This window comes from Biomphalaria glabrata, chromosome 1 (genome assembly GCF_947242115.1).
Source record: "Biomphalaria glabrata chromosome 1, xgBioGlab47.1, whole genome shotgun sequence".
Classification (NCBI taxonomy): domain Eukaryota; kingdom Metazoa; phylum Mollusca; class Gastropoda; family Planorbidae; genus Biomphalaria; species Biomphalaria glabrata.
Window position 1 is genome coordinate 20,703,817 of NC_074711.1, and position 27,468 is coordinate 20,731,284.

The following is a 27,468-nucleotide window of genomic DNA, read 5'->3' on the forward strand; positions in this document are numbered from 1 at the left end:
AAAAATTTTTTAAATATATTTATTGTTTCAATAATTTTTATAACAAGGAAACAAATACATTTTTATATATACATATACATACAAGAGACTCTAAAAGTTGAAGTTTATTCCATTGAATTACACGTTGCTTCACTCTTTTTCAGCTCTGTGCCACTTTGTAACTTATCTGTCTTTTTTTTAGATTTAAAACTGTCTTTTCCATTGCCTCTGGATCTTTTGGGTTTTGAGGCTGCATTTTTCAAATCTCTTATTGCTGCCATTTTTCTTTGGGAGTTGTCCTTCTTGGTTTTCATCTGATCTGGCCACACAAGTTCAGTGCTGCCTGGAGCTTGATAGCTGTCATAGAAAAAAATATATAAAGCATGAATACAAAATCTACTGATAAATAGGTCAAAAATAAGATGATTCTACTGACACATCCAATATCCTTTTCAAATAATATCTTGGGACTAGGGCAATAACAGAGAAGTAGCACTAGATGACTTCTATGCCCACTTTTGAGGGGTTTTTTTGACAAAAAGAAATTTTGAACACTCTAGCCGAGGAAAAACTAGAACACTATGCCAATTTTGTAACTGAAGATGAAGTGACCTTACTATTCAGAAGAGGAAATGTAACTAAAGCTTCTGGGAGGTAAAAATTAGTGGAAAGTTGGTCAAGCTATGTGTGAATTAAATATCTTTTATATTCTCCCACATCTTTAATTATTTGCTTAAAACATGCCTAATTCCTGAAATGTGGGAAAACTTCAGAAATCATACTGGTATAAAAAAAATTACAAATAGATTAAATGATTTCCACCCAATAGCACTAACATCAATTGTCAGGAAATTTTTAGAAAAATCTGTGCTTAAACAGCTTATAACAAAAAGTCAATAGCAGCCTAAAGCCTCACCAGTTTGCCTAAAAAGCAGCCAGGGGAAAAAAGGGCGCAATCCTGTTGATTTTGGATCAGCTCTGTAAGCATCTCAATATACCCATATCGTATGCACAAATGCTCTTGCAGATTTCTCCCCTGCTTTACACATGTAATGATTGACAAACTAAATAATTTAAATGTCAGACATGTAACAAGCTTGGGTTCTAAATTTCCTAATCCAACATCCTCAGTTTGTTATAAGTCATCAACACCAAATCATCAACTCCAGTACAATTTGGGGGAGGGGGCCCACAAGGTTGTGTACTTTCTCTGGTATTGTACAATCTTTACACTAATTAATGACATAAGAAGCCTCCAGAACACAAATTGAATTAGATTTGCTTATGATACTGCCATAACTGGTCTTATCTCAGTATCAAAGTTTGATAAAAAAAAGCTTAATAAACTGGCGCATTGACAACTATTTAGAACTGAATGTCACAAAAACTCAAGAACTGATAATAGATTTCTGAAAGAAAAAAACAATTGATACATGAACTGCAGATAAACAATATACTGATAAAAAAGTGAACTCATTCATACATCTGGATGTCATTGTTGACAACAATCTTTCAACAATCTTGATAATCTGGCAAAGAAAAGCACACAGCAGCATTTCTTTTTTGTTAAAAAAATTTTAAAGTTTCAAACTACAAAATAACATTTAGGTGAACGGTAATTTATACAGTGGGACAGTTCATAATGTGATATCTATATATAATAATAACTTGGCAAGGCAACGTTGCAGGCAAACTATTGCACAGCTAGAAATGCTTATAAAAAGAGCATCAAAAACCACACACAAACCTACCATATTTAAATGAAGTTACTAAACTGGTGCTGAGTTTGTGTTACTGATTTATGTTGGGTTATTTCTGAAAATTATGTTGTTCTTGGGTTGATAAGTCCCTATACCCTGAGATCATGTCACTTTAACGTACGATGTACAAAACTAACGGGGCATGTTTTTTTATGCACAGATCGATAAATTGGGCTGACAGGTTCAAAAGGTTAAAACTTAATGTTCTTACACATTTTATATACTAGTACCTTGGATGGCTGGTATCTAGCGGATCTTTGGATAACAGTATAGAAATGGTTGGTATGTTTGTGTTGACCTTAAGTCTGAAAAGGAAACGTTTATAAATATGAACAACTACAAATCAAATGACTAATTGACATAGCTTGTGTTGATTAGAAAAGTTCACTTGGGAATAGCTCAGCTTAAGAAAAATTATCCATGGTAAGGCAGAATCCTAATAAATAACAAACGAACCATTATGGTACTAAACAAGTGACAAAATGGTGGCAATGTTTAAGGTAAAATTATGACTCAAGAAATATTTAAAATTCACAAATCAATAGTTATGGGAATATAAATACTTGTAATTAGTCAATTACTAAGCAATAAACATTGAACACTGGAAAAATGTGTATCTCATCACTGAGAAGATGAGATTTGGTATATATATAGTAATACACTGAACTATAAGTAACCATAAAAAAAATATCACAGCTAGATAGATACCTGCCATAACATTATAATTTGGATCTGGCATAAAACAGTATATTTTTCAACTCTTTTTAGTGTTATTAGTAAACAATTCAAATATTCAATATCTCTAACATCCAACATTGGCAAAATGGCAGAAAAAATGATCAATAACTGACTTTATTGGTGGCTAGAAAGTACTTGCTCACTCCACAATGCACAAGCTGGCTTCAGGAAAGCAAGTAGAACAGAAGACCACCTCTTTCGTTTTATCCAGGACACAGTAGAAGGGTTTCATGAAAACAAGCACACTACAGCAGTATTTATAGATTTGCAGCAAGCCTATGATAGAGTGTGGAGAGAAGGTCTATTTTTGAAGATGAAAAAAAAATGGGCATCCATGGAAAAATGTACAGCTGGATCAGGGCATTCTTAAAAAACAGAACCATCCAAACCCGATTCGAAGGTGCCATCTCTAGTAAAAAAAAGTTTGGAAGAAGGACTACCACAAGGTTCAGCCCTTAGCTGCACTCTCTTTCTAATCTTCATGAATGACCTCCCGGACCTCATTTCGGTCAATAAGGCACTTTATGCAGACGACCTTTTAATTTGGACTACAGAGAAATATCCAGTGCTGACTAGATCCAAACTAAATAGAGCCCTCAGAACTATCTCCACATATTCAAAATTATGGAAAATGGAAATAAACAAAGAAAAGTCAGTTTATTCAATCTTTAGCCACAGCAACAAAACAGCAAAAAGAAACTACATCCTAAAAATAGACTCTCAGCCAATAAATAAAGAAGAAAATCCAACATATCTTGGTGTAAAACTAGACCAAAGGCAGATTTAAAAGAAAAGGCATCACAAAGATTAAACACAATAAAACACCTAGCAGGAACATCCTGGGGAGCTGAAAAGAAAACCTTAAGACAGTTATACACTGGATATGTCAGATCTGTAATGGATAACTGTCTCTCCATACAAGTAGCTGCCAACTAAACCTACTGGATATGTCAGATCTGTAATGGATAACTGTCTCTCCATACAAGTAGCTGCCAACAAAACCTATCAATCATCATTAGATACAATCCAAAACCAAGCCTTGCGGCTAATTAGTGGAGGTATGAGAACTACTCCCACAGCAGCCTGTGAAATAGACTCCAATATTGAACCTCTTAAGTTAAGGCGCAACAGAGCAGCATTAGAAGCTATTGAGAGATACAGAAGGTTGGAGGACGATCATCCAAATAAATTACTAACACAGAGAAATAGGAAAAACAACCAAAAAAAGCAAAGGACTCTGATCCAACTTACTGACGAACTAGCCCTAAAACACCACCTACCCAATAACAGAGAAAAAATTACCAGGTTTTCAAACATTACACCCGGACTAAACTACAAACAACCAACCATCAAAACACATTTACTAAATAACACCTTAACAAAAGAATCAAATCCACTGGAGCTCAAACAATCGAAAGCTATCAAAAAACAGCTATCCATATTTATACAGATGGATCGGCTTTCAAAGCCACCATCAATGCTGGTCTTGGTGCCTTCCTGGTCTTCCCTAAAAATAAACACTTTGAGATAAGCGCACTCTGTGGTGATTACTGCTCAAACTTCCAAGCCGAAATTGAGGCAATTACCATAGCACTCCAGACAGTGGAAAACAAATTACATGAAGGAGTGCAACCACCATCAGATATTGTTGTCTTTACAGACTCCCAATCTACTCTGCAAGCACTTAACAGCAGCACCTCAAACAGCCCAAGAGAGTTGACAACACTCATTGTGATAATCCACCAGATGATATCAAAATTAAATATCAATATTACACTACAGTGGATCCCTGGACACATTGGCATCATGGGAAATAAAAAGGCAGATAAGCTATCAAAGGCAGGTTCATCTATGGAACAACCAGATAGACCTGTACACTACCTCACCCTAAGGTCAATGTTAGTCAACAATCACAAAGAGGAGTGGCTCAACCAATGGGCATCAGGAAACACAGGCAGAGCCATGTACAGAGAAATGACTACGCCTAACAAACTGGACAGTATTAACTTCCTCCCCCGCAAAGAACAATCTACAATCTTCCAACTAAGAACAGGACACACACCACTATTAAATTACCACCTGAACAAAATAAACTCCACACAACTACCCCTTTGCAGACACTGTGCCCACCCCTTTGAAACCGTAAACCATATCCTCTTTGAATATGCCCCTCCCTAATCCACCTTAGGCAGACCCTACTTCCACTACAGCCCAACATAACCAACACCCTGTATGGCAGTGCTGAACAACTGAAGAAAACAGCACACTTTTTTTCCTTGGCACAGTCTGCAAAAGAGCTCACAGCTCAGCAGCAATAAAGCTGGCTAGAAGAAGAAGAAGAAGAAGAAAAACAATTCAAAAAAAAAAAATGTCAACATTAGCTTGTGAGAGAAACCATGCTGATTCTACCTATAATACAATGTCATTACCAAATTAAAGTCTGTTGAACACAATATTCATCAGTTTTAAAATTGTAAATCTGCACAGGTGTTTAGTGTTTATATATAGTACATCTATTTAATGTTATGTTAAAAATAAAAAACCTGGTAATCCTCTATTCTAATATCTGGCCATCCTAAAATCTGAAATTCAAATCCTTATTTTCAGTATAATGTGAGTCATTTCCTACACAAAGGGCAGATGAACAGTGTTAAATTAGGATGCAAAGCAACCAATACAACAAAATAACCATCCATTCCTCAACAAACTGGCATCAAAATTTGAGTGTAACTGATTTGTAAATATTAATGGATTCAATTTTTGTAATGGGGGGGGGGGGGCCTTTTTTTTTTTTTTTTTTTTTTCAGAAATAGAATTTAATAACAATAAATACATGATGCAAGCAAAGTAAAGTTACCTAAGAATTCAATCAAACTTGTAAAATATTAAAACATCTTTCTTTGTTTTTTTTTCTTTTAAACACTCTAAATAATAAAGTAGAGAAGATAATGTAGACATTCATATATCTTTCCCCAGAATTCAGCAGATTGCAACAAGTTTGAAGAAAATTACTAGAAGAGTTGTGAGCACTTCATAATGATGAACAATTTGTATATAATAGAATACATGTCAGTACTCTTACCTATCTAAGCCTTCCACTGTTGGCTCCCAAAAATCCTCCACTCTTAGAAAGCCAACCTGTGTTATTTGATGCAAACCCTGTACACAGGAAATTAATTGATGAGATATGGAAAAAAATGTACAACAGCAAAGAGTTTGTATTCTAAATCTTTTAACACACATTAACTAGTATGTTGTGTTTTCAAAACATCACACACAGACACACAAACCAATATATTGTAATGTCTAACTGCAACACACACATGCACATAGAGTCTAGAATGACTTCATTTGAAATGTTATCAATCCAGATAGAAACTCTGAATCAGGAAGTGGGAAGCGTGGTTGAGAGGCCAAGTGCGGTTGAACTTGGCTTGGCTACCTAGAAGGGGGCTTGAGGTTTGACACCCGACTCGGGCAGAGTTGTGTTTACTGCGCCCCTAAAGGCAGCACGGAAAACCAACTCCTAGATATCCCCTCCCCCCCACTGGTCTACAAATGAGATTGGACCAATAGCGCTCTGAGCATGCTATAAGCATGAAAGTAGCGCTATATAAAAGCTATAATAATAATAATCACATAAAACAAGAAAATGTAGATAGGCCAATAAAATCCCTGTGAGCTAGTTACTTTCCACACTATTAACAACTGAGAGATCTTCATTCTCTACTTATAAGCCCTCAACTATTAGTTCTGTATCTTCCAAAACTATGATTAATGCTTACTGCATTGAGGTTTGCATATGTGCAGCTCTTACTGTATTAGAATTCTAGTACACACCAATCAAAAACTTAATGAGCATCAGCAAATAACTTTATTCTTTTTTACTTTCTGTCTCTATCAGCACATTCTGTCTCCTCAGCACTCCCTGATTACTGACCATTTCTATGCAGTCTTACCCAAAACACTTTTAACAGTTCACTAGAGACCAATCATCATAGCAGGCCTCAACACTGGCCTGTGACATCGCAACCTGTGAGCAGTGGAGACCAATAGCTCATTGCCACATCATAGGTCTGTACGACGTGGCAACAAGCTGTTGGTCTCCACTGCCCATAGGTTGCGGCATTGCAGGTCAATTTTGATAACGATTGGTCTTGGTTCACTTATCCAAATAAAATAGTAAGAATAATGTTCAATTAGTTTACCCATACACAGTCAGACACACTAGCCCTTCAAGTCATCCAAAACAAACACACTATCACACTTACAAAGCATTTAGTCAAAGGATAGACCAACACTATAAGAGTTATAAATCAAATCTCTTTATATCAATTTTTTAGGGCTTTCAATCAACAGATAACTCTTGTACGCATTGTCTGTGTGTGGGTGAGAGGGTGTGTGCAACTTGTGGACATTATTACGTACCAAATAAAAATAATAATGTTACTAAAGTAAAATCAAAATTCCTTATATATTCAATTGCATCAGTAGAAGCATGCACTTCTTGATACTAAAATTTCCTTTTTATAATTGAAAAATGACAAGAGAAGATGAAGACTTTGTCACATACTTTAAAGATGTCTTTGCATATTACTATGATAAACTTATCCCATAAATTATTTTAGGAATTGTTTTGAAATCATTTATGGAATTTGAATATACAACTGTATGGGTTTTTTTTTGTTTTGTTTTTTTTTCAAATTTCACATATTGATAAGATATATGGATTACTAATTAAATTTTAATTTGAATCCTATTCAGTATCATCCTACTTACTCTGACATCAAACTTTGACTTTAAAAATAAAACTTGAATGCATTAACCAATAAACTGTTTATTATAGAAGTTAAAGGAGAATCAAACTATTTGCCGCAAGCTATTACAAAAATGTTACATGAAAGTCATCAGAAATTACTGTCCTAATTTGAAATTAGGTTTGAACATTTTTTTTTAATATCATGTAACTACTGGAAAGATTGGTAACAAGATGGCAGATCTTGTTGAAATATGACATCATTTTAGCTTATTGGACATGGTCATTTCTGATTCCCAATGAATGATAGACTAATAGGATGGCCCTTAAAAAATGCATGATGAATGTTATAATAAAAATAGTTAACCTTAATTTTTCGTTTCATTATTTCTGCACAGCTTATTGTCTTGCTGATGGCGTTTCCGCTTCCATTCCAAATCACATGTCTGACATTACTATTCTGAATAAGAAAATTTTCAAAATAATATTCTAGTTAAATGCAATATGATTATTACTTGTTATACTTCAGTTGGCATGAGCTTTTTTTAAAGTAGAATTATAGAAATATCATAATTTTTCAATCAAAGTGTACTTTAATTCTCAACATTTAACATGCTTAATGAAATGTAGTAATATTATAGAAATTAATTGTATTATAAGTGCCAAATACTATTGATTTATGTATGCACCTAACAGGATATTTCTTAAACTATCAAAAGTATTTGCATGAAATTTCATGCACTGTTTCCTTTTGCTCTTAGGTAAGACTTGATTTTGGACAGATTTGTGACCTAAATGCTGCAATTTGTGAAAAACCACAAGCTTTCTATTAAATGTTTCTATTTTATTTTTGGCTTCCCCAAAAGGCTGCAGTCTATACATATATAAAGTATAAATAGAAGTAACACAAAAAAAATCAAGACTTCCAGTATTTTTAAAGCATATTTTCTTTCATTTTCCCTAAATGTCATTTCCACTTTCAATTCGATAGGTTCAATGGACAACACTAATACCATTAAACAGATTGATCTATTCCTTTTTTATTTGAAGCAGCTAAGATCTATTTCTCTCTCTCTTTTCTTTTTTTTTTGAGACATCAAAGACTATAATGATTTTGCATATGTAGATAAGGGTGACCCGTCAAAATAGCGAGATATTTCCTGACAAAATAGAGTGGACTTGTATATGATGTGTATTCAAGTGCCGGATTATTAGTAATTAAATGTCAAGGTCATCATTTTGTTAATGTCTCTATCTTTTTCTATATTAATACATCTGAAATTATGTCATATTTGCAGAGAAAGAGTGTTTTAAATTTTATATCATTTGTATTTGAATTTGTATGACTATTGGGAGGACCACTCTATTGGTCGCCAGAGACGAAACTGCAGAGTGACTCCAAGATTTCTGATAGCGTTATGGAATGTTAGAGATCGTGTGCAGGACAATCTACCATGAACAAACAATTCAGTGGAGGGATGGCACCATGCATTTCAATTGACTATTGATGGTCATCACCACAATGTCTACAAGTTAATCTCTCACTTCCTCAGAGAACAGGAGAACATTGAGAACAAGATTCTGAGGTACAATGCTGGAGAACGAAGTAAAGCTGCAAGCAAGACAAACTACTTCCAACTTAACAGACGACTTGAAGCTATATTGCCAATGTACAGAAACAAGCCATTGATGGAATTTCTACATTTTCTACAATTTAATTTTGTGAAAATTTGTGTGTGTGTGTGTAAATTTGACAAGTATCTTTGCGTGTTTTTGAAGTACACTCTTATAATGTAAATAAATGCCATATTTTGAAATTATTCATTTTACCTTATTATGATTTTTGCTAATTTATGTTTTAAGATATCTAAAGTGTTTCCTGCAAAATGACTGAAATATATTTTTTCTGCGCTATTTTGACGGGGTACCGTAGATAAGACTAGCAAGACTAGAAAAGACACATTTTTTCCTATAGGCACAGATCTACAGTTTAGAACTCACAGAAATGTTGGAGATTATTTCCAGACCTGTTGGATTATTAAATATGTTTTTGGGGAAAGAAGTTGGTGTTCTTTTATATATAATATTCATATTTTCTATATCATTTATATTCTATAAATAACTAATATAGTGTGGAAGCAGGAGGGGGCATTTAAAAGGGGTTAAATAAATAATTAATTAATAAAAAACAAATTGATATTTGCCAAAATAAATGTGTGGAGAATAGGAAGGGGCATTCCATTGAGGCTTTAGGTGAATCCATTTTATTTCCTCTAAGTCAGAAACTGATGGCCTAAAGAAATGTGTGTAGAGTCAAATACAGTACATTCCTTGCCTTGTGATTGAAGGATGCTATATCTAAAATTAAATAGCTGTAAAGTGTGTGGTGAGTGTTGATCCATTGGAGGATGCAAAAAAAAACAAAAAAACTTGGTTGTCATTGTAATAGAAAAGGGCAGAAAAGTGTAAATATGGTGTGGGATAGGGGGTTAAGGTAAAAAAAATAGCATCTATAGAGAATCTGTATTACCCTATATATTTAATATTTTCTTTTAAACATGTGTGCTTGTGTGTTAGAGGGGAAGGGGGCGCGCAAGCGTTACAAAGCTGGTCATTCTAATTCAAGCCACGAGTTTATGTCAAAGAACAATACAATGTGCAGGGTAAAAAAAAAGGGAGGGGGTCAAGAGAGAAAGCAAAGAGAGACAAAGAGAGATATAAGGAAAGAGAATGAGCCATTTCATTATTTGGTAATTCATGGGATATAAAAGTATAACTGGGGGGGACCTTTAAAATGTGGCCCGTTTATTTGAAGAAAAAAAAAATGAGGGAGGATGTTTCTGACTTTGAAGCTTATTTGAAATTACCACTACATCATTGTAAATCAAAGTTAGTTAAAATACCAAACAAAGACTATAAAACAAATATACATTATATATATATATATATATATATATATATATATATATATATATATATATATATATATATATATAATAATGTATTTTATGCATATATAAAGAAATATCTTTATTGTTCTAAAATATGTATGATTTGTAAGTAAAAATTCCAAACATATCTGAAGGTATTGCCAAAGATATGTTTCTCACACACTTTTTTTCTTTATAAATAACCATTACCATGTCTATGTGCCAACATCATTTCTTTTTACAAATGTATACAATTTGAATTTGCTGGTACTATATAATCAATCTGTAAAAAAAAATTGATAGAGAAAAACGAGGTACTTGTAATATTTTCCTTATAAATGAACAAATCATTTAAGATTATAACTTACACCAAATGTTGACATGGCATATCCCATAACGTTTCTGATTTTGCTGGCATTAGTTACTTTCATTTCAATAGCTCCTTCCATGTGTAAACTCGGAGGATCAAAGATTGTGACACTCTCACCTTTTGTATAATTATCCATCTTTTCTGGTCTAGTTGTGGGCTGGACCTTTAAAATAGAATCTGAAAAGATATATACACAATGAATTATAGTTACAGTTAGCAAATATTAATGTCATCCAGTGAACTAACACTGCTGCTTTAGTAGAAAACTTATTTCAGTCATAATTTAAGTAACAGAGTGATAAAGATCTCCACCTCCAAGCTGAGCATTTTGAGTTCAAATGGTCATGAAGGCTGTAATTTCAGTACGTATACAAGACTTTAAGGTGTAGATCTAGCTTAAAAGGCTGGCTCCATTTCATACTAATTCTATTCATTTATGATGTAAGGAGATGTAAAATTATACAAAAATAGTGTTGATTGTATCAATGGGAAAGCAGGGATTAAAGGAGGCAGAGAAAAAGAGCCAATGTACTTGAAAGTGAAGGGAGGAGACTAATGTTCTTATCAAAAATCCTAAAGATCCCTGGCATCAAATGTTTGGGTAGTGAGATGACTAAGGGAAGTGACATTTGAATGATGATTGGTGGCACACAAACTGCAGGGATAGTGCTCAAGATCTCAGTGAAGAGAAAATAAAAGACTTTAGCTTTTTGGTGCAGAATATCTATCTAAGATTATGTAAATTTGAAAAATAGTACTTGTTTTACATTCAGTAAATATGTATATATAATGCATTTCTTTCTGTTACACACTTGTACATATTATATGTTGTAATAAAGAAAATATTAAACTAGTCAGTAAACATTATTAATAGGTAAAGATATTTACAAATTTTATATGTACCAAGCGGTTCCCGGTCATTTCATCCCCAATTAAATATTTTATATATAAATATGATTTATGGTCTACAAAAGGATAGTCAGTTGCACAAGGCATCAGTTTTACAGGCTAGTGCCAGCACTGAAGAACGCCCAAGGAAGAAATATATGCAACACTGGCTAAGAGAATAACAAACATTGTTCATCAATATGAATCGATGGATTGTCTTCTGTACTTACAATCGATAGCTTATCTATATAGATCTTACTGATGTAGATGAACAAAAAAACACTTTTTTTACATTACCTCTTTATTTTTACATGCTAAATTTTTTTAGTTTTTAATAACATTTAATTTTAATTTTATTCTAATCTAAAGTGTTACAATTTTTGTCTTTTAAATAAAAAAGGAATACATTAAATACAGCTCATTTAATGCTTTTTAAAATTACAATTAGTTAGATAAAATGATCAGATGATGAAAATATCAGGGGATGAAATGACCGGGGGATGAACTGAATGGGGGGTGAAATGACCGAGGATGAAGTGACCAGGGATGAAGTGACCGGTCACCGTACCAAGCTTATTTTTATACATTTTTATTACTTTTTTTTTTTTAACTGAATATAATTAAATAATAATTACATTTAATAAACTATTTTAACCATGTGGAACTACAATAACAGTGTATGTGTTAATCATTCATCTTCACACATTTTTTAAGTCACCAGGCCAGTTGTGTCCAAGTAGATCTAGATAGATCTAAATCTGCTTTTATAAAAGATTCTGAGAAAAGAGTTAAAGCTTTATATACTGCCATAAATGCATAATAGGTGATAGAACCTAACATAAACAATTAGAATTTTAGATCATTCAATTGTCAAATAATTAGATTTTTTTGTTGTAGCAACAAATTAACGCCATGGCTATGGAACACTATAAATAATAGGCTATAGTATAAATATAAATTAAATTATAATTATAGGGTAGATCTAGATATCTCATATATACTATATTTAACTATATTAAGTATATTAATAAAGTTAAGGCAAAGCCAAGGGTACCCCAGTAGTAGATCTATCATCTACGGATGGTATCATAACCGAGGAGTCTTACTCTTAGTACTCTTACTACTTAAATGCTTAAACTTAATCTGTAAACTAGATCTGTCTAGATCTAGTACTCTACTAATACTACTATCTTATCTATTTAAACAAAAATTAGTATAGTATTACAATTATTATTATTATTAGTCATTTAATTAGACTTAGTGATTAGTCTACTAATAATACTAACATTAATAACTAAGTCTAAGTATGACTTAGACAACTTAGTATGTAAATAGTAAGACCAAGACTCACTGAGTGAGTAAGTCTAGTCTAACTCACTCTAAGAGTACTAACTTTAAATTTAAACTTACTAAGATTAAAAGACTAACTTCACTACGAGTACTGAGTGAGTACTAAGACTACGACTCTACTAAATATTATTTATACTAAGTCTAAGACTAAGTTCACTAAGTCAGTAAGTGACCAAGACAAATCTTTGAATCTATTATCAATAATAATTCAATAATTATCTATCTAGATCAGTCACTATTCAGTTTCAGTACCAAGTGAGTACTATACTATATAGTACTAGATCTGCTCTACCCTAGATAGTTAAGATAGTAGATAAAATACTAGAGTAACTTACGTTTATCGAACAAGTTAAGCTCATTCGCCGACATTTTTTATGTTTGAATTTGTGTATCTCCGTAAAAATTAGACCTAGAAAAAAACTGATTGTATCTATGAACCCCTCATCCATTTTTCTTCATGTTTTATTCTATTACTACTCAAAGTTAAACTTATATTTGATGTTTAAGTGGGTCAGGTCGATGATTTCAAAAGCTTAAATTATCGAACACTGTTTTACCTTTTTATCGTATCTTATCGAACATATTAAGAACTTATCGAACATACGAGAAGTATGGTGTTTTAAAAGTGTTATAATATTAAAATTTTGGGAAAAGTATGGTGTTTCAAAAGTGTTATAATCTATATTTTTTTAATTTATATCATTTTCTTTTTACGCCATGTCAAGACAGACAGATTTTAGTCATTTTCACATGGTCCACATCGAAGGAATCTATCACTGATCAGCTCTGCTTAGAAACTGACGGTGCTAAGCCCAGTAACGCATTACCGTAGTACTTATTTAGGTCTAAGCTATTTTGAGACATAAGGCCATTAATAAATTAAATCCATATATTATTTATTTGAGGGAGAGCCTAATAAGCTTTGGTAGCCAATAGATAATCCCACCCTCCCCATGTCATTGCAGGACACAACAGTTTACTTGGACCGACTTGGTTGACCTAAAAACAAAACATACGGTACGCGGCCCTACGTAACTAGCCACCGATCTAGCACTAACAGCCCAAAAGTCAGTGCTAGATATTTTTCGATCTGGGCGGGGAAGGGGGGTGTGCTGAAAAGCTATCATATGGTAGCTTGCGAGCTGTGTTACCTATAGATGTAGATAGATCTGCCCTCCCTAAACCACCTGGTTGACCAAAAAAAAAAACACCATATTTTAGAGCACGCTTAGTATTTGTCACACACATACAAACAACATATCTATATATCTATAGCGCCTAGTGTTTGTGACCTAATTAGCGGCTTGACCGTAGGTATTCGAATGATGGCTCCTCCCCCTTTCCCCTCAACATTGTTCTTACTACAACAATGTTTTGGGGCTTTGTTGGTGGCCTGGTTTACACCTGTGTGTTGGGCTATCACTGACCTTTTTTTTTTTGTTGTGTGTTAGTCTGGTGGCTGCATTTGGATTGAGTCTTGAAATTTACGTTGTTACTTTGCACTGAAAAAGTGTGAATGTTGGAGAGTGGAATTGCGTAAGATGAAAGCGCGGGTAAGGGGGTGTAGGCAGAATAAGAGAGTGGTTAAATGTGTTATGGTTATTATTTTGAGTATTTGTGATGTTTCAAAGGAGTGTCTTTGTAGCGCATTATGAGCTTTATCATACTTTATGGTAATATATATATATATATATAAATAATTTTATAGACCCTGCGCCACACGTCTAGATCGAGAAGCACAACTGACTATGTATTTGAGGCTGACGTCACATTTTAATGGTCGATCAATTATTGATGATCTCTTGATACAGTGTCTTGACTGTTTCTCTCCCCCCCCCCTTTTTTTTTTACCTGCCAAAGATATTTTTATTTCAAAATACCATATATCTACATTCTATACCTCCCCCTTAGCCCTTTCGTTTTATTAATATCTCTTCACATCAAGCACATGCGCTAGGTATTTGTTTATAACACTTAATTCAGAAGTTAATAGAATGGGGCAACTGAAAAAAAAAAAACACAACTGGATATATTCTAAATTCATTGTTCCTGTTTTATATTTTAAATTAATTGTTCCTGTGATATCACAAACATGATAATAGCATCAAACTATATAATATGTGTCATAAAATCAAGCTTTTAAAATGAGTACAATTAGTGCATATGGATGTAAATCTATTTACTTAGAAAAATATCTCATAGCACATTTACTGTAAACCACAAAAAAGCTGATACAAATTGTAACACATGGGTAATATATATATATATGTACTTTGCATTACATTATTTAAAAAAAATAACAATTAAAAAATATATAATTTAAATATTTTGTCTTCTTTGTGTTATATCCCTTTGATGTTTATTTTTAACATTAAAAGGGTGTTCGATATCTTACGAAGCTGAGATTGCTTATATAAAAACAGCTATTATCGAACACCCCCTTTTTAAACCTCAATTTTTATGTTTAGGTAGCAAAGGACACTTTATGGATTTGTCATTTGTTGATTTGAGGCACATCGGCACAATTTAGGCCATGTCGTGCCTGCAGTCCCTTAAGGACTACTCTCTCTCTAAACAAGGGCCAGATTCTATACAGTCATATAATTAAAATTAAGGTCTATTCACAGTTAAAATAGTAAAGGTAGTAAAAATTTAAATATTTGGTAAAAATCTAATGTAAATAGTGCATGTTCACAAATTCAGAAATCAGATCTTCGTAGATAGCCCCACTTCCCGAATAAAGCCCAGTACCTTCCCAGGGTCGACATTATTAAATAGTGTTTTTAGATTAGTGGCTCTAAAATGTTTCGCCCTGACATCCTGGTATCTGGGGCAATCAACGAGGATATGTTCCACGGTGAGGCGAGAGTCACAGTACTCGCAAAGTGGGGGCTCCTCTCTCTTCAGTATAAAAGAGTGCGTGATGTAGGTGTGGCCAATCCTAAGTCTGGACATGGTTGTGCTACCACGCCTTGTCAGACCCTTAGATGTGGGCCGCCACCTGACATCCGCCACAATCTGCCTGAGTTTACTGTGAGTCTCAGCCTCCCATCGGTTCTGCCACTCTCGATAGGTGGCAGAGGCAATACTTTGTCTCAGGTCCGAGTAGGGAATTTGGGTTCCTGACACCGCATGATTTAGGGCTCTCTTTGCTTCTCTGTCTGCGGCTTCGTTTCCCTCAATGCCAACATGGGAGGGGACCCAGATGAAGGTGACATCCCTACGGTCGGCTGTTATTAGGTCCAACAGCTTCAGGCTCTTATGTACCAATGGGATGTCAGTCTTCATCCGCCCCAAAGCTTGCAATGCAGATTTGGAGTCGGAGCAGATTATAAATTTACTCCTTTCTGATGCTTTTACGGCCATAAGTGCAAGCAATATTGCGTGCAATTCGGCCGTAAAGATGGAGCAGCCATCGGGGAGTCTACGGGAGATTGTTTTGTTCCGAAAGGAGCAGGCACACGCGACCTTTCCCTCCATTTTGGATCCGTCTGTGTAGATGGTGCCACAATCTCCGTAGCTCTCCTGCAGTTCCCTAAAGTGGACTTGTAGTATGCTTGGGTCTGTATTTTCTTTTTTGAAATTAAGGAGGGATAAATTTAATTTAGGTTTATTCATTAGCCAAGGAGGATTCTGAGGGGTTTCTATTTTAGAGATTTGGTCAATGGGTGGGGTTAAATTTTGGATGGGTTCTCTCATTCGAAGGCCCAACGGCTGTATGACGTTAGGCCTTCGATTGTATAATTCTACCTCTGTGGGGTTAAATATGGAGTCAAAAGCAGGGTTTGTGGGGTTGGATTTTAGCTTGACTATATACTGCATTGCAAGCTTTTTCATTCTTATATCCATGGGGAGTTCTCCAGCCTCCACATGGAGACTTGGGATAGGTGATGTACGAAACGCGCCGAGACAGAGACGCAGGGCAGCATTTTGTATTGGTTCCAGTATTTTTAGGTACGACTTCCTTGCTGCTCCATATATTATGGATCCGTAGTCTAGCTTGGATCGAATTAGACTCCGATAGAGCAGCAGCAAGGTATCTCTGTCAGCTCCCCAGTCCGTATGGCTGAGTACTCTTAGTATGTTTAATGACTTTTGGCATTTCTTCTTAAGTTCCTTAATGTGGGGGAGAAAATTAAATTTGGAATCTAAGGTGAGGCCTAAAAATTTTGTAGTTTTCACGACAGGGATCTTCTTTTTGAGTATAAATAGTTCAGGGTCTGGGTGGAGCCCCCTTAGATTACAAAAATGCATACTAACTGTTTTGGAGTCAGAGAATTTGAAACCATTATAGTTTGCCCAACCCTGAATTTTGTTTAAACATAACTGTAATTTCCTTTCTAAGGTGTTCATGTTTTTCCCATAAGTAAGAATGACAAAGTCATCAACATACAAAGAGCACTCTATGCCAGGGGACAGCGCATTTATGATGCTATTTATTTTAATGTTGAACAGGGTGACTGACAGAATGCTGCCCTGGGGTACACCCATTTCCTGGTCATGAGTGTCAGAAGCGGAGTTGCCCACTCGGACCTGAAATTTTCGATCTTTCAGGAATTCCTCCACAAAACGGGGGAGGTGTCCCTTAAGCCCCATAAGCGCCAGGTCACGTAGAATGCCATGTTTCCAGGTTGTGTCATAGGCCTTTTCTATATCGAAGAATACAGCTACTAGATGTTCTCTTCTGAGTAATGCATTTCTAATATAAGCTTCCAGCCTTACCAGGTGGTCAGTTGTTGTCCGCCCCTGCCGGAATCCGCACACGTAGTTTGAGATCACTTTATTCCTTTCCAGGTACCAGACCAGCCTACTGTTAATCATTCTTTCCATGGTTTTGCAGATGCAGCTTGTTAGTGCTATTGGTCGATAGTTAGCTGGGTCAGAGCCGTCTCTTCCCGGTTTAGGTATCGGTATAACTGTGGCTTTCCTCCAGCTGTTTGGGAAAGCGCCTGTTTGCCACACACAGTTATAGACCCCCTGTAGGACTGCCAATGAGGGTTCGGGAAGGTGCTTGAGGAACTGGTTATGGATTTCGTCTTCTCCAGGCGCTGTGTCATGTGACTTGTCCAGCGATTCCCTCAGTTCCTCAAGCGAGAACGGTTTGTTGTAGTCTTCATTGTTCTCTGACCTGAAATCAATGGGGTGTCTTTCCTCCCTGGTTTTGACTTTTTGGAACTCTGGCGTGTAGTGTGCAGTGGATGATTTTTCTGCTATTGAGGATGCAAGGCAGTCAGCTATTTCTCTGGGGGACGTGACAGTTCGTCCTTGGTTTTTCAAATGCCCTATTGCATTTGATTCTTTCCCTTTGATTCGCCTTACTGCCTTCCAAACCGCTCTAGCAGAAGTTTTGGCATCCAGACTGCCGACAAAACTTCTCCAGGAATTCCTTTTGGCTGACCGTATGGTTTGTCTAGCCTTTGCTCTAGCTATCCTGAATAGCTTTAGGTTTTCCTGGGAAGGATTCTTTATAAATGCAGCCAGTGGTTTTTTCCTATCACCAATAGCACTTTTGCAAGCTGTATCAAACCATGGTTTGCTAGGCCGTTTTGGATTTGCAGAGGTTAGGGGTACAACTTTCCTGGCTATACTTAGTAACTTGCTAGCAAAGGTATCAGCTGGGTTCTGTTCATGGAGGATATTTTCTGTGATATCCTCAGAGCATCTTTTTTGGAATTGTTCCCAATCGGCCTTATTCAGTTTCCACCGCTGAGGTCGTCCCAATGAAGGGAGATTGTTAGTAATGATGATTGGGAAGTGATCACTTCCCCGTAGATCATTGCTAACTGACCATTTAAAATCGTCCAGAAGTCCGGGGACGCATACGGTGAGGTCAATGCATGTGAATGATCCAGTTCCTGAGTGCAAGTAGGTCGGTGATGCATCATTAAGTATGCATAAATCATGTTGGAGGAAGATATCCTCCAGCATACGACCTCTTGTGTCGGTATTGCTGGATCCCCACATGGTGTTATGGGCATTGAAATCCCCAAGGATTAAATAAGGCCGGGGGAGTTGTTTCAATAGGTCCTCCATGTCTGTTCGGTTTAATGGAGCGCCTGGTGGTAGATACAGGCTGCAGCAAGTGATAACCTTGTGAAGGGTTATCCTAGCTGCTACGGCCTGTAGTGTGGTCTGTAGTTCTACCCTCTCATGGGGGATGCTATCCTTCACAAGGATACAGACTCCACCTGATGCTCTCTCTGCATCCTCAACATTCTTGGTGTAAGCAAGGTAGCTTCGGAAGCTGATGCAATCTTTTAGAAATGTTTCCTGTAAGCAGACAGCTACAGGAGTCTCAGAGTCCATCAGTAGCTGCATTTCCTCGTAATTGGCCTTGAGGCCTCTACAATGCCACTGTACAATTCTGGAATCCATGGCTTATTCTAGATGACCTACTTGGAGCTATTTGGCCTTGGGAGGCCCCCGGAGGGGTTTCCCTTTATTCCAGTGACCTTGGTATTTTTATTCTTGGGTTTGGATGGAGAGGAGGACAACCCCCTTTTGGGGGAAGTCTTTCTCTCTGGAGAGGGGAGATCCCTCTGGTTAGAGCGGAGGTTATTTCCTCCTCTCTCACCTCGGGCATCCTCTCCGCTTTGATTTCTCCCCTTAGGGAGTTGGTCAACCTCTAACTCAGTAGAGGTTGGGGTGTCTGGCTGGGTTCTCTGAGGAGAACCTGTGTCAGACATGATGTCTCCGGGTTCTCCCGGAGTATTGGTTTTGACATGCTGCTCAGTCTCCATGCTCTCATCAGCGAGCACAGAGAACCTGTTCTTTAGCATGACAACAGGGCTTTCTTGTTTCTTCAGAGGTGTGTTCTTTGGCGGTGTTTTCTTCTGAGTTGGGGGAGGAGGAGGGGGTGGTGGGGTCAATGTGTCCGTCTGTGTGGCTATGGATCTTCCTTTCTTAGCAACAGCCTGGGCGTAGGTCTTTGTCAAGCCGAATTGGCCCTTGGGTAGGGCCAGTACAGCCGATTTCGCCTGGCTAAAGGTACATCCGTTTCTTGCCTTGTACTCCTGCACGGCAACCTCCTGTTTCCACACAGGGCAGTCCTTGGAGTAGGCTGAGTGGCCAGCTTGACAGTTTGGGCATTTGAACTGGGCTGTGCAGCCCTTGTCCTCATGACCCTCTCCAGCACATCTGGCACACACAGTGTTCCTCTTACAGACTGCCGCGCCGTGTCCATAACCCTGGCACTTAAAGCACCTCATGGGGTTAGGTATGTAGGGCCTCACTGGAACTCGTAGGTATCCTGCCTTCACATACTCTGGCGGTGTCCTAGTTCCGAATGTGAGGATAATAGTGGCGGTTTTGACCTCCTCACCCTCCCTGCGCCTGGTAATGCGCCGGGCATGGGTGACTCCTTCAATGCCCTCCACTATTTCCTTCTCGGAACATTCCAGTAGGTCCCTAGAGCTGATTACACCTCTGCTGGTGTTCAGACTCTTGTGTGGCATGACTTCCACTTGGAGTTCACAGAGACTTCTGCATCTTAAAAGCCCATCAGAGTGTGTCTTGCTGTCTACTTCTACAAGGAGTTCCATTGTTTTGTGTAGCTTAGACACACTCTTGGGCTCTCCCACTACTGACTTGAGTCCCTTATAGATAATAAAAGGGCTCAACTTGGTCAGGCTTTTTCCCTCCTCTGTGCATCTAACCACCAGAAATGATGGCCAGGTGGCACAGCTTTTTGGGACCTCCTCTTTTTTATCGTCAATTCGTCGTTTCTTGCCCAGACATAGGTCTGGGGCAAGTAGTTTTGTGTGTGTTTTTTTGTCCATATATATTTTGGTTAATTCGGCACCTGTGCTCCCCACCCGCCATCGAGTCCAACAAGGGGACGGGCCATTCGGATGTCCAGAATGAGCCCGCCAGGGCTACACAGGTGCTATACTCAGTCAGCTGCTACATCGGACATGTGTCCGATACAGCAGCTCCCTGATTGACCCTTCAGCCACCGCCCTAGTAGCTCGGCATGACCAGCCGGTTGACCCAGAGCGGGCCATCTGGGTCTCAGGTCTAGGGGAACTTAAAGCCAAAGTATTGTGTTTTTGTGGTTTATCCTCAGATAGCCACCACTCAAACACCAGGATCTCTTTATCCCCCCTTACCCGTCGCAGTCCACGGCAAACGGACTGGTCTAGGACGTAGTGAGAATTTAAAGTTAAGGAGACAGTGTGATGATCAATGAAGGCAGACTTAGGAAAAGAGGAGGCAGACACAATGATAGAAAAGAAGTAGGGCACTTTTGAGCTCCAAAAGTGCTAAGGAAAGAGGAGCGCAGTTTAACGTCATGTCTCGGGACGACAAAGGACACTTTAAAAAAAAAAAAAAAAAAAAGTTGCAAATATTTCTCAGCCTAATTAGAAGCGTATTATATAGGTTTTGTTGAGCTGAAGCATCATTGGCATTAAAAAATACCCTTAACCCGAGACTCACTTCACTCTTCCCAAGAGGTCAAAAAAAGTGAAATTTTTATACCAATACAATATTACTAGGCACTTCAACATAAAAATTTAAACTACTCAGATTGCATTCTGATGCATTCCATTTAGTAGAGCTTGCCATCCCATTTCTAAAAGTGTTTAAGTTATTTTTCTAACTTGAATAGAAAAAAAGTGACGAATTTTTTTCTATTTTTTTTTTCTTATTTGCCTTTGTTACGGAAAAAAAAAATTGGTACCCAATTTTGTTAATTTTCAAGGAAAACTCTAATAACTTTTTTATTTTTCAATATTTTTATTTCAAATTTTCAAGAGACGTAGATCATGCATTTGGCAATACAATAAATAGTAAAGCTTTATTAAATACTTTTATGAAATACTCTTTAAAAAATTCTGTACTTACATGTCTGAAGGAAAATAATCCAAAAATTCTGCGCAGAAGCTACAAAAATTTGAATAACTTTTTTATTTTTCAATATTTTTATTTCAAATTTTCAGGAGACATAGATCATACATATAGCAACAAAATGAATAGTAAAAATTTATAAAATACTTATAAGAAATACTTTTTAAAAAACTTTGTACTTACATGTCGGAAGGAAAATAATCCAAAAATTGTACACTGAAGCTAAAAATGTTTCCTAGCTATTTTTTTTTTAATCCTCAGAAATAAATACATATATTAACAAAAGGATTTAAACAGACTATTTATATCTATTAAAAAAAACACTATTCTTAAGAAAAATATTTTTACAATTATTTTCTAAAATGCTATCATTTAATGAAAAAAAAAAACCCTAATCAATAATTTAAATTGCTATGATTTAATTAAAAATTCTTTTACTTTTTACTATAAATACTGTAGATTTATTTTATATATTTTAAATTAATATTAAATATGAACAAAAACAAAAAGTATGAATAAGAAATGGTTGAAAATATATACTGATTTAGGTAATTATTATTTGAAATTTCTAAAAGTTTATTTAAAAAGTCCTGGTATTACAACTATAGATAGCTAATTTAAATTTGATTGAATTAAAAGAGTGTTCAATTAATTTAATAGAATTTGAGATAAATCCAATAATATTTTTTTTTCTATTAAAAATGGTTAATATTGTAACAATAAAATTAAACGAAAACAAAACAAAATTAAAACTAAAATTAAAATGAAACAAAATAAAATAGAAAACAAATTCAAATACAACTATACAAAATGGAAATCTCCCATAACAACATCTGTAATAATTTGAGTTGTAGGGATGTCTGTCTGGCCTTCGCTGTCCCATACAATCCTGCAGCACTTCTTCTGCCCTTTCTTCACATATCTGACTATCTTTCCATCAAACACTTGATCTTTCCCATCAACATCCCACACATGTCTGATAGACAGAGGAAGGCAGTCAAATCTTTCTGAAAGCAAGGAAGACAATATTAGCTTGGTCTCTGTGGAAAGAGCAACAAAAATATCATTTCCAAATCCTGCATCTTTCTCTAAACACCCCAAAACTTTTTTCTCAACCTTTTTCCTTTCTGTCTTATCCCTTTTCTGACCTATAACAATCTGTCTAGACATTATAGTCTTGCCCATAACTTGCACCCTCTCCTCTAAAACCTTTCTCTGCTTCCTAGCCTGCCTTACTGCAAATTTTATTAAGCTGCCCTGCTCCTTAACAGGTTTTGCCAGCAACCAGTCCATTGTTTTGTTGGCTTGGCATTTAACCTTGGCATCAACGAAACCAAAAGAAGCATTAGGGGCCCTGTGAAATTGACTGTCTACCATCCCCAGCACCCTCTCACTATGAATGTTATGTAAAGGGGCAGATGATGTTTGTAGCATCATAGCTTCCGTCGGGTTAGCCAGATCCCCTGTTAGATAGTCATCTAACTGCCTTTCTAGAACCTTAACAAAACATGACGCTAAGACAGATACTGTCCTAAAGAACCGTTCTCCAGGCTGAAGCTCCACATCCCTTAACACAACAAGCACATCATCAACAAGTAAGGGGTGTCCAAAAACATCAAACTCCAGGGTGAGGATCGAAGCAGGATTTAGTTGAAGCTCCTTCAATGTAGTGATGCTTCGTCTCACAAAAGGGGTCTGTAACACACAGAAAATTTGTCAAATTAAACTTATAATTACTAATTTTAAAAAGCAGCTAGAAATATGAAATAAAAAAATCTTTACCATTTCCAAATGGCTCAGTTCTCTCAAACCACTGGACTTGTTGTAAAATAGTTTCCTCCATGGACCCGTCAAGAGCTTCCCAAAAAGACCTGGGGAAAAAATACTCTGTTATATTATATTGCATTTATATGTATAATAAAAAGGTATGTGTAAATCTGTGTTGTTTTTTTCATTATATATTTAATTTTATAATTACTTAGCTTCAAAGAATGATAAACAAAAGTGTAACATTATACCTAAGACTCTTATCTGCACCATTACATCTGGGTTGGTCAAATCTTTCTCTATTGCCTCTCTTAGTTTCATAGACTTGCAGAACTTTTCTAAATAGACTGCCAAGGAATCTTTAATCTTGTAGATTATCCCAGCAAGCAGAAATAAAACGTGCAATCTATTTCCAACATATCGAGGAATGTAAGTTTTTTTAAGACCTTCCCTCAGCAGATATGCCTTAAAGCCTTTGGGGTCTCTTGAGTTCTCCTTGTATCTGTGAACAATATTTAGTGCATGAGTTTAAAAATTCTAAACTGTGATTATATTAAAGGCTAGATGATTTCTTTTGATAAAAAGTAAATGGTCTACATAGGTACCTTAACTTTGACAGGGCATGAACAAGATTAGCTGCAGAGCCTTCATGTCCATACAATGAGGTACTGACACTCCAATCGACATCCAACTTTTTAAGCTCTTTCCGGGCTTCAGAAGCCATTCCATCTAAAGGGTGCAAGAAACATTTCAACTGCACTAGCTTCCTATCAACCATTTCTTCCAGCTTGTCAGACACACACTTATTCACCTTGGCTCTGTCAGTTAATGTTGCCTGCAAAGATTTGAATAAAGTGTACAGTACAATATGTTGCTGTATTCCATGGTAGGTAGAGTACTGACAACCAATATCATGTATGGCATTTAGGATGTGCTCTAGATAATCCTCTGTTGTTCCGCCAGGCATTCCAAAAGTTTGCAGAGTCAGGTTCTGATGCTTTGAGGAAATATGGCAGGAATTAATTTGCTGACCATCAAGTGGTGTCGAGTCCCATGAGAGTGTTAACTCATTTTCTTTAAACATTAGCTCACCAACTTGAAGGTCAGAGAGGATTCCTAGCTCTAATGCCATATTAGATATAGTCCCAGTACATGGTAGAGCTGTGAAAGAGATTCCTGTTAGTTCATGGACAATAAATTTAATTAACGAACAAGTTTTCTCAAACGGAACCTGATGCAAAATACAGCTATATATACATTTCCTAGTGGAAGGGTCAAACATTGTAGGCTTTTTTAGGCACTCAACATCTTTTTCTACATGCTCTAGTCTGGTGGTATCCAACTCAAAATCTTTTCTTTGTTCCTCTAACTGTCTTAACTTAGCCACCATTCTGTTCACTTTATCCTTAACATTTTTCAACTCCTTCCTAGACAATACAAGTTTTTCTTTATAATAAGATTTATTTACAACAGATGTTTTAGGTTTAAACTTTTTGGCCACTCTTAGTTCTACTTTCAATCTTTGATTTTCTTGCCTCAATTTCCGTATCACCTCATTTTTCCTGTTTTTCATTCTATTTACAAGCTTAACTTTATAAAGTCCAGAAAGAGATTTGAAACTTACCCTCATCTTCTTCAACTTACTATCCAGTACATTATACTTATCTATCCATTCTTGCCTTGTTGTCTCACATCGTTCACAATCGTTCCGTAGCTTCTGAACAGGAGTCGAGATCTCTTGAGCATGGTCTACATCTTCCAGCACATCTTCAGTTTCAGCCAAACTGGTTGAGGGCATCTGCTTCTTTCTTGATCTTGGCACTTGCACAGGACGTTCCAAAAGGTCTTGAATCCGCATCCAGTTGGAGCTCAACCGCCTTTTCCAGGAATTTATCTGATTCATCATATACTTGAGATTCTGCAATACTGTCAGCTGCTTTGATGTGTAACTGCTATCCCTCTTCTGCAAAAGTTGATCAATCTGTGTAGCAGTTACTTTCAAATCGGACTCATTCCGTTGGTACAAAAAAAGGGCATACCCATTCCTGACAGTTCCCTTTTCAGCATCATTGGCAAAAGTAGAAATGAAGCTATCCAAATCAGGTGATGAAGTCATTTCCAAAGGCAAAGAGCTTAACAGGATATAAAAAAAATTGCTTGACTTAGTAAGAATCCGATTATTTAACTTATTTTATTATGACAAATAATGTTTTATAATATGAAATATCTAAATCTAAATTTTAGACTCCTAGCTAAACTTTGGGTATAATTCTAATCACTAATAAAAACTCTCTTTACTTTTACAGTACACTTTATTCTCTTTAGCTTTAGGACACTTAAGTCTTAGGTTGAACAGGTCAACCGTCAGTGATTAGATTTTATTTAGTTAGTTTGTTTTTTGTAGCTAAGACTAGACATTGTAGACTTGAACAGACTTTAAAGGAGAGGCAAATTAGAAGGAAAATACTAATAGAACAGAGGAACAGTGAATCTGAGAATGTCTGAATAATGAATGAGACTACTCATTTCACACTCATGTCTACTGAGACGTCTGAGTCTGAGAAGACAAGATTTTAATTTTCAGAAGTAAAAAAAAGAAAAATCTAGGCCTGATTAGTCAAGCAAAGTAAACACTAAAATAGCCAAATTAACAGTAATTATCTTTAAAAGATTTAAAATAGATCTATATAGATCTGTGTTTAATTATCAAGATTATGAAGATGTCTGAGAATGTTATTTAAAACAAAAAAATCGATTTATTTTCATTAAAAAAACGATTTTATTACTGTTTCCGGTTGGCTCGAAAATAGTAATGGCTACTTTCGTTTTGATAGCGATTTTGGCATTCATACCACAAGAGTGCCGGTAGAAAATGCATATTATTCTTAATTGATTAGTGTGTAGCTATGGATCCTTCAAATTACTAAGAAGTATGATTAATTACAAAGAAGAAACAAAAAAGCTATCAATATTCAAACTTACCTTATTTTCAACAGGTCCAAGAAAAAGAACGAACAAAACCACGCGGGTAAAGTTGGTATCAAAATAATCGGCTTTTCTTTCTGATTCAGATGACACCCAATTAGTATCGATTACTAAATAAAAAATTACGCTTTAATTAGTTTACCGGCGATAACGACGATACTCGCCCGAATATGGAGGACCAATTCTCACGCAGTCTCGTGGCGCGTGAGAATAGCGTCTGTTGAAGTACCTAATATTACCAATGCACTTTGAATAAAAGTAAAAAAAATGATCCTCGGGTGAAAATGAAACTAAATATAACTTAAAAGTCTTAACTATAAAGAAATGGACGATGCACAATAGGAATGGACTAGTTTCGTCACTTTCGTCATAATCATCGAAATAAAGGAGAATTTTAAAAAATACAATGTGGTGTTCGATAAGTACCTTAAAACGAAGGTGTTCGATAGATGTAAGTTACTCATCTGTACTTAGAATTTTAGTCGTTAGAATTACTTTAATAATTTAGATTCTCTAGTTAGACTAGACTGTCACTAGACTAGTTTAAAGTTACCTAGTCCTAGTAGTAGTAGTCTAGCCACTCTAACTCTAGTCTCTAGCCTAGTCTTAATCTTGGTAGCTAGTGTACAGATCTAGATCTCGATGTTTAAATACAAAATCATGATAGATCTAATTCTAAATCTAGAATCTTGACCTAAAGGTAATTATGAGAACATAGACTCTCCTAGATCTATATCCATATCTTGCTTTTAACTTGAACTAGAGTGTAGCTACCATGGAACTATGGCTATTTATTTTCATTTTAAAGAGCGCATTTGGATAGTAGTTTGAAGCAGTTCAATTGCATTTGCTAAAAATAAAAAAACGGTGATGACTCTTCATCATCCCCTATGAAAAGATTGTGCAATATGTAGACAAATCTTCACCTTCACCTATCTCTAAATCAGTCTGTTGATTCGAAGGTCTTTCTCCAATCCTCTCCATTTTTTACCTTGGATAGAATTTATTCGATAACAGGCCTGCCTCTGCCTGATCCATTCTATTATGTTGTCTTCCGATCGCATTCTCGCTTTCTCTGCCTGCCTCTTCTTCTTTGTC

General features: G+C 36.1%; 2 protein-coding genes across 7 annotated transcripts; both read right to left on the reverse strand.

The window, feature by feature from the left end:
• Nucleotides 1-27,449, reverse strand: LOC106067262 (ribonuclease P protein subunit p25-like protein). 6 transcript variants are annotated; one of them, XM_056027562.1, is made up of 7 exons: nt 27,065-27,162; nt 12,057-12,197; nt 10,532-10,710; nt 7,601-7,693; nt 5,560-5,636; nt 1,970-2,044; nt 1-336 (listed from the first exon to the last, which is right to left on the reverse strand). In XM_056027562.1, exons 3-7 carry the CDS (start codon nt 10,667-10,669, stop codon nt 105-107), a joined length of 615 nt encoding a protein of 204 aa, XP_055883537.1. In that variant the 5' UTR covers nt 10,670-10,710; nt 12,057-12,197; nt 27,065-27,162; the 3' UTR covers nt 1-104. The 6 variants fall into 6 exon arrangements, with proteins under 6 accessions (XP_055883537.1, XP_055883513.1, XP_055883520.1 ...); XM_056027538.1 differs by lacking the exons at nt 12,057-12,197; nt 27,065-27,162 and adding an exon at nt 27,362-27,449; XM_056027545.1 differs by lacking the exons at nt 12,057-12,197; nt 27,065-27,162 and adding an exon at nt 27,297-27,369.
• On the reverse strand, nt 21,970-26,595 carry LOC106069644 (uncharacterized). The gene is made up of 5 exons (XM_056027335.1): nt 26,368-26,595; nt 23,991-25,517; nt 23,637-23,887; nt 23,401-23,489; nt 21,970-23,313 (listed from the first exon to the last, which is right to left on the reverse strand). Exons 2-5 carry the CDS (start codon nt 25,499-25,501, stop codon nt 22,420-22,422), a joined length of 2,745 nt encoding a protein of 914 aa, XP_055883310.1. The 5' UTR covers nt 25,502-25,517; nt 26,368-26,595; the 3' UTR covers nt 21,970-22,419.
• Nucleotides 27,450-27,468: the final 19 nt, after the last annotated feature.